The sequence below is a fragment of the Phyllobates terribilis genome, unplaced genomic scaffold (assembly GCF_046119375.1).
Source record: "Phyllobates terribilis strain yellow unplaced genomic scaffold, ASM4611937v1 Scaffold_1__5_contigs__length_1240528914, whole genome shotgun sequence".
In the NCBI taxonomy this organism is placed as follows: Eukaryota; Metazoa; Chordata; class Amphibia; order Anura; family Dendrobatidae; genus Phyllobates; species Phyllobates terribilis.
In genome coordinates, this window is record NW_027362761.1 from 342522668 (window position 1) to 342541622 (window position 18955).

At 41.7% G+C, this 18955-nt stretch overlaps 1 protein-coding gene across 1 annotated transcript in view; it reads left to right on the forward strand.

Annotated features, from left to right (window-relative positions):
* Positions 1 to 18955, forward strand: part of LOC141260424 (transmembrane protein 132D-like) — a 1566153-nt gene that overhangs the window by 1496191 nt on the left and 51007 nt on the right. Inside the window, exon 6 of the mRNA XM_073676136.1 lies at positions 14364 to 14569. Within this exon, the coding sequence (XP_073532237.1) occupies positions 14364 to 14569 (206 nt within the window). The remainder of the gene's footprint in view (positions 1 to 14363; positions 14570 to 18955) is intronic.

An 18955-nucleotide genomic window follows, 5' to 3' on the forward strand; every position in this document is an offset into this window, starting at 1 on the left:
ATATCAGCCAGAGATGCAGATGTTTTATGTGCAGCATGAGATGGTGCATTATCATGCAAAAAAATGATCTTGCTGTGAAATACACGGTTCTTCTTCTTGAACCATGGCAGGAAGTGCTGTTTGAGAAAATCCACATACATTATGGAGTTCATCTTTAGCGCCTTCAGGGATCCTAAAGGGGCCAACAATCTCTCTCCCCATGATTCCAGCCCAAAACATTACTCCACCTCCTCCTTGTTGGCGCTATAGCCGTGTTTGCGTGGGGTGTCTATCAACCAGCCATCCTCCACTCCATCCATCTGGACCATCGAGCGCTGCACGGCACTCATCCGTGAACAAAGCAGTTTTGAATTCAGTCTTCATGTAATGTTTAGCCCTCTGGAGCCATTTCTGCTTGTGTGAAGTGGATAGAGGAGGTCGACAGGATGGCGTATGCACAGCTGCAAACCTCTGAAGGACCCTGCATCTTGTTGTTCGGGAGATGTTGGAGGCACCAGCAGCTTCAAAAACTTGTCTGCTGCTATGACAAGGCTTTTTTGCCGCTGCTCTTTTAACCTGACCTAATTGCCTGTAGGAAAGAGTCCTCAATTTGTCCTTATCAGCACGCACACGTGTGTACTGTGAATCAGCTACATACTTCTTGATTGCCAAGACACTTCATCCTGATCATCGCACAATGTTGATTGTAGTCATGGCTTGACCTAAACACTCCACAATTTGTTGCTTCTCAGCAGCCGACACATCCTTTTTCTTTCCCATTTTGGCAGAAAATGTAGACTGCTTAATAATGTGAGACAGCCTTCTTAAGTAGTCTTGCCTTTCATTGGACACACCTGCCAAACTAATTAGCACAGGTGTCTGCAAGTGCTTACAGTGATATAAAGAGCCCTGACACACATCACCATCAATGAGTTTAACTGACAAACAAACAAATTCTTCCCTTATCACTCCTAAACACTTTTTGCATAATAATTTGGAACACAGTGTACATGTGCTTTTCCACAAAACACCAGTGGTTCACGTAGTGAATCTTACAGTTCTAACTTGCCAACCGTGGTCTGTATGGAGTTGTTCAATAAAGGGCCCAAAATTAAGATAACATAGATGGGAGAGGTCTCTATGAATAGGAATTCCTAAGTATTTGATACCCTGTGAGGGCCAGGCAAAGGGAAAGTTGGACTGGATGGAATCCTATATGGATTTGGGGAGGGAGACATCGAGGGCCTCAGACTTCACTGCATTGATTTTAAAATTTGACCATGTAACAAAGTGATCTATTTCAGCCATAACAGCATGGATGGATATATGTGATTGAGTGATATATACTAGGACATCATCAGCAAATAGAGAGCACTTGTACTCGGTGCCTCCCACCTCAATCCACCTAATATTGGGGTTATGGCGAATTGATGAGAGCAGGTGCTCCGTTACTAGGATGTATAAGAGAGGGGACAGAGGACATCCCTGCCTTGTCCCATTGGTGATTGTGAAAGGTGATGAAAATGTTCTGATGCACCCCCTGGGCCTTGGGACACCCGGAGCCGGACCCTTTTTGGTGGATGCTGGTGGTTGTAGTCTTCGTGGCGGCGACCCGGTTCCGTGGCTCAGGGTGGTCAAACCAGTGGCGGAACTATTTATGTGGTTTTGATGTTTAAATGTCCGACTACGCCACCCGTGGATTGCGGTCAGAGTGAACCGCCGCTGCAGGGCAGACCGCTGAGGCTGGTGTTGTGGGTGCAGCAGAGCATAGCATAACTCCCCACGGGAGTATATTATCCAGACCACGTCTGCAGGTAACGGCTGCCCACGTCGTACTGTGCTCACCAGGTGAGGGGCTCAGACAACTCCCAGATAACTTTGGAGCGCTTCACAGGACCCCCTTTGTGTGTCCTTTGTCTGGCCTTTCTTACCAACACTTCTGTCCGGCTGCCTCGGGCCTCCTCTTGGTAAACTTGGCGCCAGTTTCCCTGACCCTATATGGTGCCTTCCTAGCGGGTGTAGCGAGGGGCTGCGCCACATAAAATGTCACAGCCTCTGGTTTCTAGCTGAGGGTCGTTTCCTGCCTCCACTAGTTTCGGGGACCGGTCTCCCCCTTTGGCCTGACCCCTCCACGCAGGTGGATTCGGGCATGCGGTGGCGACTCGCCCGTCCGCACCCCTGGGATCCCTTCGTTCCTCGTTCCTGGAGCCTTCTCCGCTCCTCTTCCTTCCTTCTCCCTCTTCCAGGCCTGGGCCTCTGTTACTAGGCCCGCCTCCGGAGCAGAGCTCATGCAGAGCCCCTGCTCCCTGCCACTTCTGCTCAGACTTCTCTGCACTGAACTAAGATGGTGCCCACCTTTTATACTCCCTTCTTATTGCACCCAGGAACTGCTTCCTCCCTGCTCCTGCACTACAGGGTTCCCCTTCCTCAGTGTTCCCTCCCCCCACTCCAGCCAGGGACAGGGACTGTCGTGCCCATCTCAGGGGCATATTGTTCGCCCTGCCCCACGGCAATGTGGTGTAATGCATGCAGGTGTCGGGTCCTGATCCACACTCCATCCTTACCTGAGAGTGAGATATCACACCTCTGGGTGAGGTGCAATACCTCTGTAGCAACTGAGCCCTCAGGGTGCTACAGTTCCATTTATCTTCAGCCTAGGTGACGTATTGCGATACAGGGCCGTGATTTTGGCTATAAAAGGGTCCCCTAGACCCCTACCCCAAGCTTTTTAAGAGAATCATATATGGCGTGCCAGGAGACTCTATGGAATGCTTTCTCAGCATCCAACGAGAGTATCTAATTACAAATTTTTAACTGCATCTAGCCCAGGAAATACTTTGTGCCTAGTAGCAGTGTCTGCTAGTCAGCGGATTATCCCGGCTGTTAAGCAAGCTACACCACCTGTAGTTTGGACACTTAATTTTTTCAAAGGAAATGCTTCAGGACCATGGGATACTCAGTGAAGAGCATCAGGAGGCACCCCAAGGCATAGGGGCTGGGACTGGCAGTAGGATGCCTTGCGGTGGACAGCCGAGCTCGATCCTTATAAAAGCTTTTTAACTGCAGCAGCTTTAGTGGACGCTACTGGAGCTGGAATTACGCGGCTGCTGGCATGAGACTTGCCCTCCAATAGATCCTTGTAAATGGATTTAAAGTGTATTCATTCAAATTAGAGAGACAATTTAAATTAAAAAGCTTAGAGCTGCCTCCACCACAGGGGGGCTCGCTCGACCCACCAGCGGACAGGCACCAGTATTGGGAGAGGGGGGCTGGCCGTCAGGGTTCACCGCGGCTCTGGCACAAACCCGGCGACACGGAGGTGGCACGGGCAGGAGCGGAATGAACGTGTCGGCTTCTCACTTTTTGGTTTTAGAAGGGCATGACATGCCTATATCTGTGTCTCCCCCTCCTTTTACTCCTCCACCTCTTTTCTTTTCGCATGACTATATGTACTTGTCACTTTTCCATGTGTTAGTTGTGTCTTCTGAGCAGTTTGTCAGCTTTTGGACACCTTTGAAGGTGTTTTCTATGTGTTTTTATATGTTTTTGTTTGCCTGCCATTGGTTTTAACGGTGTTCGAAGGTGTTCGACGAACAGTTCGACGAACAGTTCGGCGAACACACGGGTGTTCGACGAACCGAACCGAACTCGAACACTACGGGGGTGGCTCAACACTATACACCACACATTGAGCAGCCAAGGTAAATCTTTTGTTTCCTGTTGATGAAAATAATTGTTTATATATAAAAATGATCATAGTCATTTGTCGAATTGATAAATGCAAAAAGGATTGTTCTTTGACTCTTCCATTAACTACAGCGCTATTATGAATGAATTTGCATTTTAAATAGGTCTTAATATGTATAATATGTATCAAACGAAGTAAACATTCATTGTATGTGAATAATGATTATTGCAGTCAAGGATCAATTAAAACATATAAACTCTGTGATAGAACATTCTACAGTGTAATTACACAACATTAGCATCTGTACATATTTGTATATAATCTAACCTTCAGAAGCTTCATGGTATCAGCTGAATAATTAGATTAGACATTTTTCTTCTGTGATAAATAAAACATAATGGTGGCATAGTTATTCAGCATCAGTATCGGTATGGATATACTGTACAAAGTTATCATAAGAACTTTTATGATACTTTCTAAATAAGTCATTGAACTAATAAAATCTTATAATATATTCATATTTAAAGGAAAACTCCAATTAAAATGAACATTTTCCATGTTTTTCAACATTCTCCAGCTTAAATAAAAAATATTTTTAAAGCAGCGCTTCAGTATTTTTTTATTGCAATGCTGGAGTGGTGCTACTAATATAAGGCCCCTGAACTTAGTCTTACACTTATCAGCCACCGTCTTCACCTTCTGTCACCACCACTCCAGTTTGTGACATGCCGGACCACTCTAGTGTTTGCTGGAATGAGCCAGATGTCACTATTCAATGTAAGTCTAAAAGCCTCCTTCGGGCTCTTATAGACTTACAGTGGGTATGGAAAGTATTCAGACCCCTTTAAATTTTTCATTCTTTGTTTCATTGCAGCCATTTAATAAATTCTAAAAAGTTCATTTTTTTCTCATTAAAGTACACTCTGCACCCCATCTTGACTGAAAAAAACAGAAATGTCAAAATTGTTGCAAATTTATTAAGAAAGAAAAACTGAAATATCACATGGACATAAGTATTCAGACCCTTTGCTCAGACACTCATATTTAAGTCACATGCTGTCCATTTCTTTGTGATCCTCCTTGAGATGGTTCTACTCCTTCATTGGAGTCCAGCTGTGTTTAATTAAACTGATAGGACTTGATTTGGAAAGGCATACACCTGTCTATATAAGACCTTACAACTCACATAGCATGTCGGACCAAATGAGAATCATGAGCTCAAAGGAACTGCCCAAGGAGCTCAGAGACAGAATTGTGGCAAGGCACAGATCTGGCCAAGGTTACAAGGTTACAATGTACCCACTGTACATTGAGTGCTTGTGACCATTACTTCTGACTTCCGATCAGTTAAAAGTTCCTGTCACAAGATGGCGGCATGGGACCAGAGCAAGAGAAAGGAAGAGCTGAAGATGGCAGCAGGTAGAGAGTATTATATTAGGTGCAGGGATCTTATGTTAGTAGCATCACTCCAGTGCTTCAATAATAAAAAAAAGAATACCAACAACAAAAAACATGCCCCCTGATGAAGCAAGGGTTAAACGCACATTGGGGTGCCAGGACCACATGTTAGAGAAGCTTTTCATAATATAAATATGTAAGTATCTTATTTAAGTCAATGCCTTCTGTGAACACTTGTTCCCTTATTGAGTTTGATGCCTTAGGCACTGACAAGCATTTACTATGTATATTATTGGGCATGTTTGATAAGGTCTTGCATACATTTAATAATAGAAAATAATTGATGTACTAAGCATTTACATGTGGTCTTCCATTGGGTGACTCTGCTTTTTAATATTTTCTTTATTTTTAATAATTCTAATTTAGTTTTATGAGGCCTAGTATACCATGTGTTTTTGGTTGTTGGTATTCACTGTAGAGGTGTGTCTCAGGGGATAATGTTTTTCATTATAATGCTCCTGTATGTTGGTTCTAATGAAAAAGAAATGCTGGACTGCTTCTTTAAAGACAGTAAATGATTTATCAAATAAACCAATTCTCGATTAAGCCCCTCACTTCAGCACAGACCATAGAAGTCAGGTTAGTGTAAAAATACATCATCTCTTCCAGCCCCAGCGCAGAGAACTGGAACAACCTGTGCTAAAGTGACATTTTGAACCTAATGAGCATTGCTTCATGTATTTATTTTTTATTTACTAATTTTAGAGCAATTATTATTTAAGTTACACAAATTCTTTAAGAAACTCTGCATGCCTGTATCCGACAATTATTTTAATTTTTTTTTTTTGCTGTTTCTAAAAGTAATTGTCACATTATGATTGATTCCTACTGCTGCTATGCTACTGTCTTTGGTCCCATACAGGATCTTCACATGGGGGATCACAGTTACTGCTGATTAGCTAGTCATACTCTGTTCACACAGTGAAAACATTGACAGCTCAGTCTCCCTACATATATACGTATAGTGTCCTAGCTTATTTAGGAAAATATAGAATGCAGAGTCATTACACTAAGCAGAGATAGTACCTGCTCTGCCACATGTATTACTGGGTGGGACATGCCTACATGAGAAAAGTTTGAAACCAAGAGCAAGTCTTTAATAAATAATGAAGTAATGGAGATTGCAGCCTGGAACGTTTTTTTTTAATTCAAAGTAACCTTTAACCCAAGTTACAATTATTTCACATAACAAAAGTGTCCATATCCTTTAAGTATTATGCTTATTGTTGATCTACAAGTTATGCTATATTTGTGTGACAGATGCAGGACCAACCACCCACAGTTATCTAGAAAACAAAGGTCCTCTGACCTTTGTACCACCTGATGAAGCTGCTTAACCCCTTTATGAACTCGTCAGTAATAGTACATAGCTGCGCTCTGGGCCTTAAGGACCAGCTATGTACTATTACGCGAGCGGCGAAGGCGCCCGCACACAAGCAGTGCGAGGCGATCGCCACCGGTTGTCAGCTGATTGTTACAGCTGACACCCGGTGCTATGTGCCAGGAGCGGTCCCGCATGGCTCCCGACACATTAACCCCCGCAATGCTGCGATCGAAGTCTATTGCAGCATTGCGGAGGTAAGCGCGATACTCACCTCCTCCCCCGGCGTCCCGCGGTGTCTGAGTCAGATACCGGGTGTTGTCATGACGACCCGATGTCGCCATGACAACATCTGGGTCAACAGGAGGCAGGAAGTTACTTTGGTCATGCGCAGTCCATAGCCAAAGTAACTTCTCCCTGTGCAGCTGGGACAGCCTATATAGCACAGGGATGGTGCTGCATTCCTGTGCTATACAGGCGATCTGAAAGTTGAAAGTGAAAGCCCCTTAGTGTAAAAGTAAAATAAGAATCAGAAAGTGAAAAAAATATATATATATTTTTTGGAAAAGTATAAAAAAAAAATGAAAAAGTAACCCCTCAAAAATAAAAATATAATGTGCCCATCAATAAATATTATTATGGAAAAAAAATAATAATAATAATAAAAGTAAACATATTTGGTATCTCTGCGTCCGGAACGACCTGACCTATGAAACTGTCCCACTAGTTAACCCCTTTAATGAACACGGTAAAAAAATAAAATAAAAAGCGAAGCAAAAAACGATCCTTTATCATCATACTGCCAAACAAAAAATGGAATAAAACGCGATCAAAAAAACGAATGTAAATAAAAATGGTACTGCTGAAAACGTCATCTTGTCCCTCAAAAAACAAGCCGCCATAAAGCTCCATCCGCCAAAAAATAAAAAAGTTATATCTCTCAGAATAAAGCGATGCAAAAACAATTCTTTTTTCTGTAAAATAGTTTTTATTGTGTAAAAACACCAAAACATAAAAAAATATAAATGTGGTACCGCGGTAAATGCACTGACCCAAAGAACAACACTGCATTATCAATTTCACCACACGCAGAACGGCATAAAAAAAAAAAAAAAAAAAACAATTCCGGAATTGTTGTTTTTTTTTTATTCTGCCTCCCAAAAATCTGAATAGAAAGCAATCAAAAAATTTCATGTGCCTGAAAATGGTACCAATAAAAACGTTAACTTGTCTTGCAAAAAACAAGTCGTCACATGACTCTGTTGGCCGAAATATGGAAAAATTATAACTCTCAAAATATGGCGATGCAAAAACTAGTCTGCAAAAAATGCGTCTTTTAGTGTGTGACAGCTGTCAATCATAAAAACCCGATATGCATCTGGTATCACTGTAGTCGCACAGACCCGAAGAATAAAGTTGTCTAATCACTTATGACACACGAGGAAAAGCATAAAAAATAAACTCTAGGGTTAGGGCTGTGCTATGGTTAGGGTTGTGCTAGGGTTAGGGTTGGGCTAGGGTTAGGGTTGTGTTAGGGTTAGGGTTGTGCTAGGGTTGGGATTTTTTCAAAAGTAAAAAAAAAAATTGATGATGATATGGCGACTAGTGTTGAGCGCAAGTGCTTGCTACTTGAGTTTGCATCGGGCGCTCGGGTATGCACCGAGTATCGCGGGTGCTCGAGTGACATGCTTGAGCCTTCACCTCATATGCTTTGCGGCCAATAAAAACACTCACATGAATTGCCTGCCATGCACGAGCGATCCCCGCATGGTTTTTTTTTTGAGTGTCTAATAACCATGAAACATGCAGGGCCGGGACTCGAGCATGTCACTCGAGCAGCCACGATACATGGTGCATACCTGAGTACCCGATGCAAACTCAAATAACGAGCACTTGAGCTGAAGACTAGTGACAACTTATTCAATATGATGACCTAATGTTATCAATTTCTGTGTCGTTCCTCTGGGTTCAAAATGTTCACTATACCCCTTGATAAAATCCTTAAGGGGTGTGGTTTCAAAAATGGGGTCACTTGAGGGGGTTTTCCACTATTTAGGTACATCAAGGACTCTCCAAACGTGACATGGCGTCCGCTCTAAATTCCAGCCAATTTTGCGTTCAAAAAGTCACACAGTGCTCATTCCCTTCTGAACCCTGCCGTGCGCCCAAACACTGTATTTTCCCCACATATGGGGTATCAGCATACTCAGGAGAAATGGCACAACAAATGATATAGCGCAATTTCTCCTGTTACCCTTATGAAAATGCAAAATTGGAGGCTGAAAAACATTTTTGTGGGCAAAATGTGAAAATTTCATTTTTACGGCTCAATGTTATAAACTTCTGTGAAGCAACTGGGGGTTCAAGGTGCTCATCACATACCTAGATAAGTTCCCTGTGGGGTCTAGTTTCCAAAATGGTGTCACTTGTGGGGGGTTTCTACTGTTTAGGCACATCAGGGGCTCTCCTAATGCAACATAGCGTCTGCTAATTATTCAAGCAAATTTTACATTCAAAAAGTCAAATGGCTCTCCTTCCCTTCCAAATCCTGCTGTGAGCCTAAACAGTGGTTTTCTCCCACATATGGGGTATCTGCTTACTCAGGAGAAATGGCACAACAAATGGTATGCCACAATTTCTCCTGTTACCCTTATGAAAATGCAAAATTGGGGCTGAAAAACATTTTTGTGGGAAAAATGTGAAAATTTTATTTTTACGGCTCAATGTTATAATCTTCTGTGAAGCACCTGGGGGTTCAAGGTGCTCACCACACACCTAGATATGTTCCCTGAGGGGTCTAGTTTCCAAAATGGTGTCACTTGTGGGGGGTTTCTACTGTTTAGGCACATCAGGGGCTATCCAAACGCAACATGGCGTCCGTTAATTATTCAAGCAAATTTTACATTCAAAAAGTCAAATGGCACTCCTTTCATTCTGAACACTGCTGTGTGCCCAAACAGTGTTTTTTCCCCACATATGGGGTATCTGCATGCTCAAGGGGAATTTCACAACAAATTTTGTGGTCCATTTTTTCCTGTTACCCCTGCAAAAATAAAAAAATTGGGTCTAAAGTAACATTTTTGTGAAAAAAAATTCCAAAAATTCCTGTGAAGCACCTGAAGGGTTAATAAACTTCTTGAATGTGGTTTTGAGCACCTTGAGGGGTGCAGTTTTTAAAATGGTGTCACTTTTGGGTATTTTCTGTCATAAAGACCTCTCAAAGTCACTTCAAATGTGATATGGTCCCTAAAAAAATGGTTTTGTAAATTTTGTTGGAAAAATGAGAAATCGCTGATCAACTTTTAACCCTTATAGCTCTCTAATAAAAAAAATGTTTGTTTCCAAAATTGTGCTGATGTAAAGTAGACATGTGAGAAATGTTATTTATTAACTATTTTGTGTGGAAAATCTCTCTAATTTGAGGGCATAAAAATTAAAATTTTGAAAATTGTGACATTTTCAAAATGTTGGCCAAATTTCAGCTTTTTTCACAAATAAACGCAAGTGATATCAAAGAAATTTTACCACTATCATGAAGTACAATATGTAATGAAAAAACACTCTCAGAATCAGCGGGATCCGCTGAAGCGTTTCAGAGTAATTACCTCATAAAGTGACAGTGGTCAGAATTGTAAAGATTGGCCTGGTCATTAACGTAAAACCACCCTGGGGGATAAAGGGGTTAATGAAGCTTCTATATACAGGTGGAGTTTGAACAGCGAGGTGACTTGCCTCTGTAATGTGCCCAGCTTTTCTTTTCATTATCTTATGGGAGTAATGGTAACAGCCTAGCACAACTCCAATTATTCTTCAGCTGAATATATCATCAGTCCGAAAATAATTCCAAATTATTATTCTTGTACAACTAGTAGTCTTTGAAAGCACCAATGTAATTATACATGTAATTATACATAATTATAATGCAATTATACTTAAAGGTATTCCCATCCCCAAGATCTTATCCCAATATGTAGTAGGTGTAATAATAATAATATTAGCAAATACCTCCAGTTAGAAATGTAGTATAGTTTTTCTGATAAGCTACTTCACTTACCCCTTTTGCAGGGCATTGTAGTAGCTTAGATATCCATGGTTACGACCACAAACAACTAGCTGTGGGGCTGTATGCCCACGAAGCGGATTTAATGCGTTTCCACGGTGGCATTTCCGCGGCAGAAACGCATTAAAATCGCTTGGTAAGAGGTCTGGGATGCATCCCAATGATAATCCGCATGTGCTGTGCACATGCTGCGGAAATTTCTGCTGCAGATTATCATTGCGGAAAAATCCGCAGCACAACCAATTTGGGCGCGATTTCGCAGTGAAATCGCTCCTATTGACTTGCATTGAGCCGCATAATATCCGCATGTATGTAGGGTCTGATAGATCCGATAGGGTAGGATGGTACCCGGGTCTGGAGAAGAGGAGACTCTCTTCCAACCTACCTGCAAGTTAAAAAAGAATTATAAAGTAAAAAATAAATAAAAATATTCATAGTCACCTCTCCGGCGACCCCCGGTCTCCTCCCCGCCGCGTCCGCTCTCCTCGGCGTCCCACTGTGTACTTTAGTCAGCTGATGGTCACGCGATCGCTGAAATCAGCAGTCAGGTGATGGTCGCGTGACCATTAGCTGACTAAATGACGTCACCGCAGGTCCTTCCAGTACACCGCGGGACGCCGAGGAGAGAGGACGCTGCGGGGAGGAGACCGGGGGCCGCCGGAGAGGTGAATATAAGGTTTTTTATTTCTTTCTACTTTTTAATTCTTTTTTTTCCTTTAGATGCAGCATTTGATAGTAGAAATTTCTTATAAGTTGGTCACACAATATAAATCCATGCCAGTTGCATGGATTTATATAGTGTGACCAACTTGTCAAGCCCTTTTCCAAGTGATGCTCAAAATCGCTTGGAAAAACGCTTGAAAAAAAACGCATGCGTTTTTTCTGCCAAGGAGATTCAGAAATGCTCAGGAAATTTCTGCTCCAAATCTGCATCGTGGGCACATAGCCTTACTCTAGGAGTAATCGTAACCATGGATACCTATGCTACTGCAATGCCCTGCACATGGGGCAAGCGACCACACTATATTTCTAATTAGAGATATTTGCTTTTAGTATTATTATTACATAATGGGATAGGATCTTGGAGATGTAAATACCCCTTTAAGTTGAAGTTGTGATCCCTTTTTGGAAATTCTCCTCAACGTAAGGCATGTTCACACGTTGAGTATGGTGTCAGTATTTTTCATCAGTGTTTGTAAGTAGAACAATCAAAGGAAAAGTACAGGTGCATCTCACTAAATTAGAATATCAACAAAAAGTTAATTTATTTAAGTTCTTCAATACAAAAATTGAAACTCACATATTATATAGAGTCATTACAAACAGAGTGATCTATTTTAACTGTTTATTTCTGTTAATGTTGATGATTATGGCTTACAGCCGATGAAAACACAAAAGTCATTATCTCAGCAAATTAAAATAATTAACAAAAAACACCTGCAAAGGCTTCCTAAGCTTTTAAAGAGGTCCCTTAGTCTGTTTCAGCAGGCTCCACAATCATGGGGAAGACTGCTGACTTGACAGTTGTCCAGAAAGCAGTCATTGACACACTCCATAAGGTTCCAGAGTTTCAATTTTCATTTGGAAATCAAGGTCCCAGAGTCTGTAGGAAGAGTGGAGAGGTACACAATCCAAGCTGCTTGAGGTCTAGTGTGAAGGTTCCACAATCAGTGATGGTTTGGGGAGACATGTCATCTGCTGGTGGAGGTCCACTGTGTTTTATCAAGACCAAAGTCAGCGCAGCCGTCTACCAGGAAATTTTAGAGCACTTCATGCTTCCCTCTAGCTCTTTGGAGATGGAAATTTCATTCTCCAGCAGGACTTGGTACCTGTCCACACTGCCAAAAGTACCAATACCTGGTTTAAAAACAACAGTATCACTGTGCTTGATTGGCCAGCAAACTCGCCTGACCTTAACCCCAAGGGGTATTGTCAAGAGGAAGATGAGAGACACCAGACCCAACATTGCAGACGAGCTGAAGGCTGCTATCAAAGCAACCTGGGCTTCCGTAACACCTCAGCAGTACCACAGGCTGATCGCCTCCATGCCACACCGCACTGATGCAGTAATTGATGCAAAAGGAGACACGACCAAGTATAGAGTACATTTACTGAACATACATTTCAGTAGGCCAACATTTCGGATTTTAAAAACATTTTTCAAACGGTTGTTATAAAGTATTCTAATTTACTGAGATAATGACTTTTGTGTTTTCATTGGCTGTAACTATAATCATCAACATTAACAGAAATAAACTCTTGAAATAGATCACTCTGTTTCTAATGACTTTATATAAAATATGAGTTTCACTTTTTGTATTGAAGAACTGAAATTAATTAACTTTTTGATTATATTCTAATTTTGTGAGATGCACCTGTATAAAAAAAACACACGCACCGCTTCTGCATTTTTCACCCACTCCTAGTTTTGGCTTACAAATACTGATGTGAAATACTGACCAAATACTGAACGTGTGAACTTGACCTTAAGTACATTGGGTTATATGTGTCAGGTTATGGTAAATAAGACCAAGGGTGCTTTAACACTGCATTCAGGGACCCATTCAGTGGCCCCGTCGGGGCTCACGTCCAAATCCCCCCATAGTAGACTGCATCTGGGTGTCTGGCATACACACCCAAAAATGATGCATGTCAGAGCGCATGTACACTCTGTTGGCACCATTAAAGTCTATGGCCTCATTGGCAAATTCTGTTTTGCGGGAGGCTTGGACATATGCCCCAATGGGGCCACTGAATGGATGCCTGAACACAGTGTAAAAGCACCCTTAGTCTCTCTGGACCACCAGTAAGTATAAAAACATCATTCACATTCTTCATCCAAACCACCAATTGAGTTCCATTAAAATAGCCCATGCGACTCATGTGGAACCTCTGGAGGGGAGACTCTGCTCACTTTTTCTCAAATGCAAGATGAACAGAATAGTAATATTTTATTGATTCTGCAATATTACTAACAAGTAAACAAGAGAGGAAGAAACCAGGACAACAGCGACTTCCACCACATATTCTGCTGAGGATGAAATGGGTGTGTGAAAAAACACTGGAAAATTATTCAAGTCAACAAATTGTAAATTTTGCTATATGGCATTGTTTTATATTTACAAACCCCTCTGAAACGACTCCAGGCTAAAACAATATGCTTACAAAGTCAATAACTAAGTTACAAAATATAGAGTCTCATCTTCTAAAGTCAATCCCTCTTCTCCATTGTTTTTTCCCTACCACTTCCATCAAAAAACATGTTGTGTTGTCAGTCATTGTGAAACACATGAATAAAATATTATGTTATGTTTACAAATACATAACGACAAATAACTGTTGTAAGTTTCCTCACGTGAGACATATTCCAGGAGACATTACTGTGCTGATGTCTCATGGCTGAGATAATATGTCAATCAGCAGAAAATGTTTTCTGTGCAGTGTCACAGCTGTATGACATACTGCATGCATATAAAATGATTTATGTGGGAATATTTGTACAACATAAAACAACTCAAACCATTCGTGGAAAAATTCTAACACTTTATATGCTTGGAAATGTTGCATTATTTGGGATATTGCAGCTTTCACATAGTCATATTGAAAATTGAATATAATCCAAGTCATATCTTAACATGAAGATAATTGAATCCTTAATGGTTAAACATTAAAGTGTATTTGGAGCATAAATAAAATGAAACACATAAATCTCCATGTCTTCCCTTACTTCATTTTTTCTAAGTAATTAGTAACTCCTATTTAATTAGAATTGTTGCTCTAGATTCTGATTTCATTGCTATGTAAAATGTCCCTGACGGTTTATAAGCCAGTGAACTTGTTCTTTTTCTGTCTAACAGGTTTCGGACAGATGTGACTATGTCTTTGTAAATGGAAAGGAAATGAAAGGGAAGGTTAATGCCATTGTGAATTTCTCCTATCAACATTTCAAGCCCTCACTAGAAATGACAGTGTGGGTTCCTCGGCTTCCTCTGCTGATAGATGTGTCTGACACTGAATTAAATCAGATCAAAGGTTGGAGGGTTCCCATAATGGAAAATAAGCGGTACGTGCAGCATAATTGTACTTAATGTCAAATTGCACAAGTCATTGACCTGTGGAATCAATGGTTTCTGGTGCTCAACATAAACATGAATGGAGCCTGCTAAATGGGTCTTTAGCATTGATTGTGTTACCTAAGGATTAATAGCACCCTAAGTTTTCACCGATCATATGCAAGAACATCTTATGTTATACTATACATGGGTATAATATAATTCTCATGTGACCAGACTGGCCGAGAAAACGACAAAATCATGGTTTTCATCTGATTAGTTATCAGGCTATAACTATAATTTTGCGTTTTTTCTCATCTGGACTAGTCACATGAGAATTATTTTACAACCATGTTCAGTATAACAGAAGATGTTCTTATATATGTCTGTAGCCAGCTTGAAATCCATCAAACAGATTAATGGTTTAAAGGGAACCTGTCACCAGTTTTTTCATGTCTGAACTAAGACTAGCACCTTAATCAGCGTCTGTGCTGCATTCCATAAACGGCATTATAACCCCCTGACTCGCCCTGCGGGCAGAGCCTCAAAAGTGCACATGTGCCCTACTGTGGGCAGGGCCTAAAACATAAGTGCACATGCGCCCTACTGCGGGCAGAGCCTAAAATATAAGTGCGCATGCACCCTACTGCGGGCAGGGCCTAAAACATAAGTGTGCATGCGCCCTACTGCGGGCAGAGCCTAAAACATAAGTGCAAATGCGCCTTACTGCCGGCAGAGCCTAAAATATAAAAATGCGCCCTTATGTTTAGACTCTGCCCACAGGATGGCAGAGCAAAGTCCGCAGGCACAAGCCGTTGAGGTCTCTGCACAGGTGCGATATTTCGCCCGGCTATGTTTGATGATGCAGGAGGCATGTGCTTTTAGGAACCTTGAGTACTGCAGAAATTATTTTGCAACCTTGGCCAGATCTGCGCCTTGCCACAATTCTGTCTCTGAGCTCCTTGGGCAGTTCCTTTGAGCTCATGATTCTCATTTGGTCTGACATGCACTGTGAGCTGTGAGGTCTTATATAGACAGGTGTGTGCCTTTCCAAATCAAGTCCTATCAGTTTAATTAAACACAGGTGGACTCCAATGAAGTAGTAGAACCATCTCAAGGAGGATCACAAGGAAATGGACAGCATGTGACTTAAATATGAGTGTCTGAGCAAAGGGTCTGAATACTTATGAAAATGTGATATTTCAGTTTTTCTTTCTTAATAAATTTGCAAAAAATTCTACATTTCTGTCAAGATAGGGTGCAGAGTGTACTTTAATGAGAAAAAAATGAACTTTTTAGAATTTACCAAATGACTGCAATGAAACAAAGAGTGAAAAATTTAAAGGGGTCTGAATACTTGCCGTACCCACTGTAGATGCCTCAGCAAGGACACCTATCCGACCGGACTGGCAGGATTTACATAGAGCATGGGAGAATACAGGGGGAGTCAGGGGGTTATATACCCATTTATGGAATGCTGTAAAGATGCTGATTAAGGTGCTAGTCTTAGTTCAGACATGAAAAAACTGGTGACAGGTTCCTTTTAAAAATACACTGCTCAAAAAAATAAAGGGAACACTCAAATAACACATCCTAGATCTGAATGAATGAAATATTCTCATTGAATACTTTGTTCTGTACAAACTTGAATGTTCTGACAACAAAAACACACAAAAATCATCAATGGAAATCAAATTTATTAACCAATGGAGGCCTGGATTTGGAGTCACCCCCAAAATTAAAGTGGAAAAACACACTACAGGCTGATCCAACTTTGATGTAATGTCCTTAAAACAAGTCAAAATGAGGCTCAGTATTGTGTGTGGCCTCCACGTACCTGTATGACCACCCTACAATGCCTGTGCATGCTCCTGATGAGCTTGCGGATGGTCTCCTGTGGGATCTCCTCTCAGACCTGGACTAAAGCATCCGCCAACTCCTGGACAGACGTGACATTGGTGGATGGAGCGAGACATGATGTCCCAGATGTGCTCAATCGGATTCAGTCCATAGCTTTAATACCTTCATCTTGCAGGAACTGCTGACACACTCCAGCCACATGAGGTCTGGCATTGTCCTGCATTAGGAGGAACCCAGGGCCAACCGCACCAGCATATGGTCTCACAAGGGGTCTGAGGATCTCATCTCGGTACCTAATGGCAGTCAGGCTACCTCTGGTGAGCACATGGAGGGCTGTGCAGCCCTCCAAAGAAATGCCACCCCACACCATTACTGACCAACTGCCAAAACTGGTCATGCTGAAGGATGTTGCAGGCAGCAGATCGCTCTCCACGGCATCTCCAGACTCTGTCATGTCTGTCACATGTGCTCAGTGTGAACCTGCTTTCATCTGTAAAGAGCACAGGGCACCAGTGGCGACTTTGCCAATCCTGGTGTTCTGTGGAAAATGCCAAGCGTCCTGCAAGGTGTTGGGCTGTGAGCACAACCCCCATCTGTGGACGTCGGGCCCTCATACCACCCTCATGGAGTCTGTTTCTAACCGTTTGTGCAGACACATGCACATTTGTGGTCAGCTGGAGGTCATTTTGCAGGGCTTTGGCAGTGCTCCTCCTGTTCCTCCTTGCACAAAGGCAGAGGTAGCGGTCCTGCTGCTGTGTTGTTGCCTCCTATGGCCCCCTCCAGGTCTCCTGGTGTACTGGCCTGTCTCCTGGTAGCTCCTTCAGCCTCTGGACGCTATGCTGACAGACAGAGCAAACCTTCTTGCCGCAGCTTGCATTGATGTGCCATCCTGGATGAGCTGCACTACCTGAGCAACTTGTGTGGGTTGTAGAGTCCATCTCATGCTACCACGAGTGTGAAAGCACAACCAACATTCAAAAGTGACCAAAACATCAGCCAGAAAGCATTGCTATTGAGATGTGGTCTGTGGTCCCCACCTGCAGAACCACTCCTTTATTGAGGGTGTCTTGATAATCGCCAATAATTTCCATCTATTGTCTATTCCATTTGCACAACAGCATGTGAAATTGATTGTCAATCAGTGTTGCTTCCTAAGTGGACAGTTTGATTTCACAGAAGTTTGATTTACTTGGAGTTATATTCTGTTGTTTATGTGTTCCCTTTATTTTTTTGAGCAGTGTAGTTTAATATTAACCAAGGCTCTGAATTTTGTAGTAAGGAAAAAAGCATGGTTGCACCTATATATTTATGTATTGTTTTACATGAATGTCAAACCATACTGTGCAGCAGCAAAAATATAAGCCATAAAAACTGGTGTGTGAGCCCAAAATACCCCTGTATAAAACTGACTTGATTTGTCTACTTTCACATAAACAAAGAACTATTTCCTGAACAATAGAGGAAAAATGTGCTTTTTTACCCCAGTATCTTGGCATAAAGTCAGTGATAAATTCCCCTCTGATTCCCGAAGTCTCTTTTCAGCTTGATGGCTTTTTCTAATCTTCAAATAGCTTCTGCACTCCACATATCTCATATAAATGGCTGTCAATTTTGATTTTAACGCACTTACAGTGCAGTGGAAAAGCATTTGCCGCTCACCCGATTTCTCATAAATTCATCATCCAGCTAATTTTAATATAAGATGAGAACAACATGAGAAAACACAAAATGTAGCTTTTTCATGATCATTCCATTTATTAAAAATATTTATTCAAAACCTACAGTGCTCACCATAAATGAGTACACCCTCTTTGAAAAGTAAGATTTTAATCAATATCTCACTACACACAAAAACAATTTTCAAAATTTTAACAAAACCGGAACATATATAGCATGTTTTAACCCACAACATTAAAGTAAGGTAAATAATGTAACTTAATTTACAAAATCTTAAATTAGTTGATGTAAAAATGAACACACTCAACATCAAAAGCTGCTACAGTTCTGGTCACTAGTGATGAGCGAGCATACTCGCAAGTACTCGGTACTTGCCTGAGCATCTCAGTACTCGAGATGCTCAGAGCTCGCCGAGTACTTGTGAGATGATCGGGCGGATGCTCGGGTCCCCTCCCTGCATGTTTGGCGCTCTTTACAGAGCCAATGAACATGCAGGGATTGCCTGCCATTCACTGTAATGCCGTAGCCATGTTGGTTGTGGCATTACAGTGATTGGCTGGCCGCACAGCGTCATCAGTTCTATGTCAGATGTCAGTCTATTCCGCAATCAGACAATATAGGGAGAGCTGCTGCTGAGCTAGGGAGAGATTCACTTGTTTATTAGGTAGTGTAGGTAGAACAGAAGCATATTACACATTTCCATCTCTACAAACAGTCCTTCTGAGGACTAATCCATCTGCAGTGATATCAGGCAGGCAGTGTATATAGGCAGGCAGGCAGTGTATATAGCAGACTGCAGTGCATATAGCACAAGAGGCTCCATTCTAGTTCTGTCTGCTGCTGTTGCTGTTAGACATTTC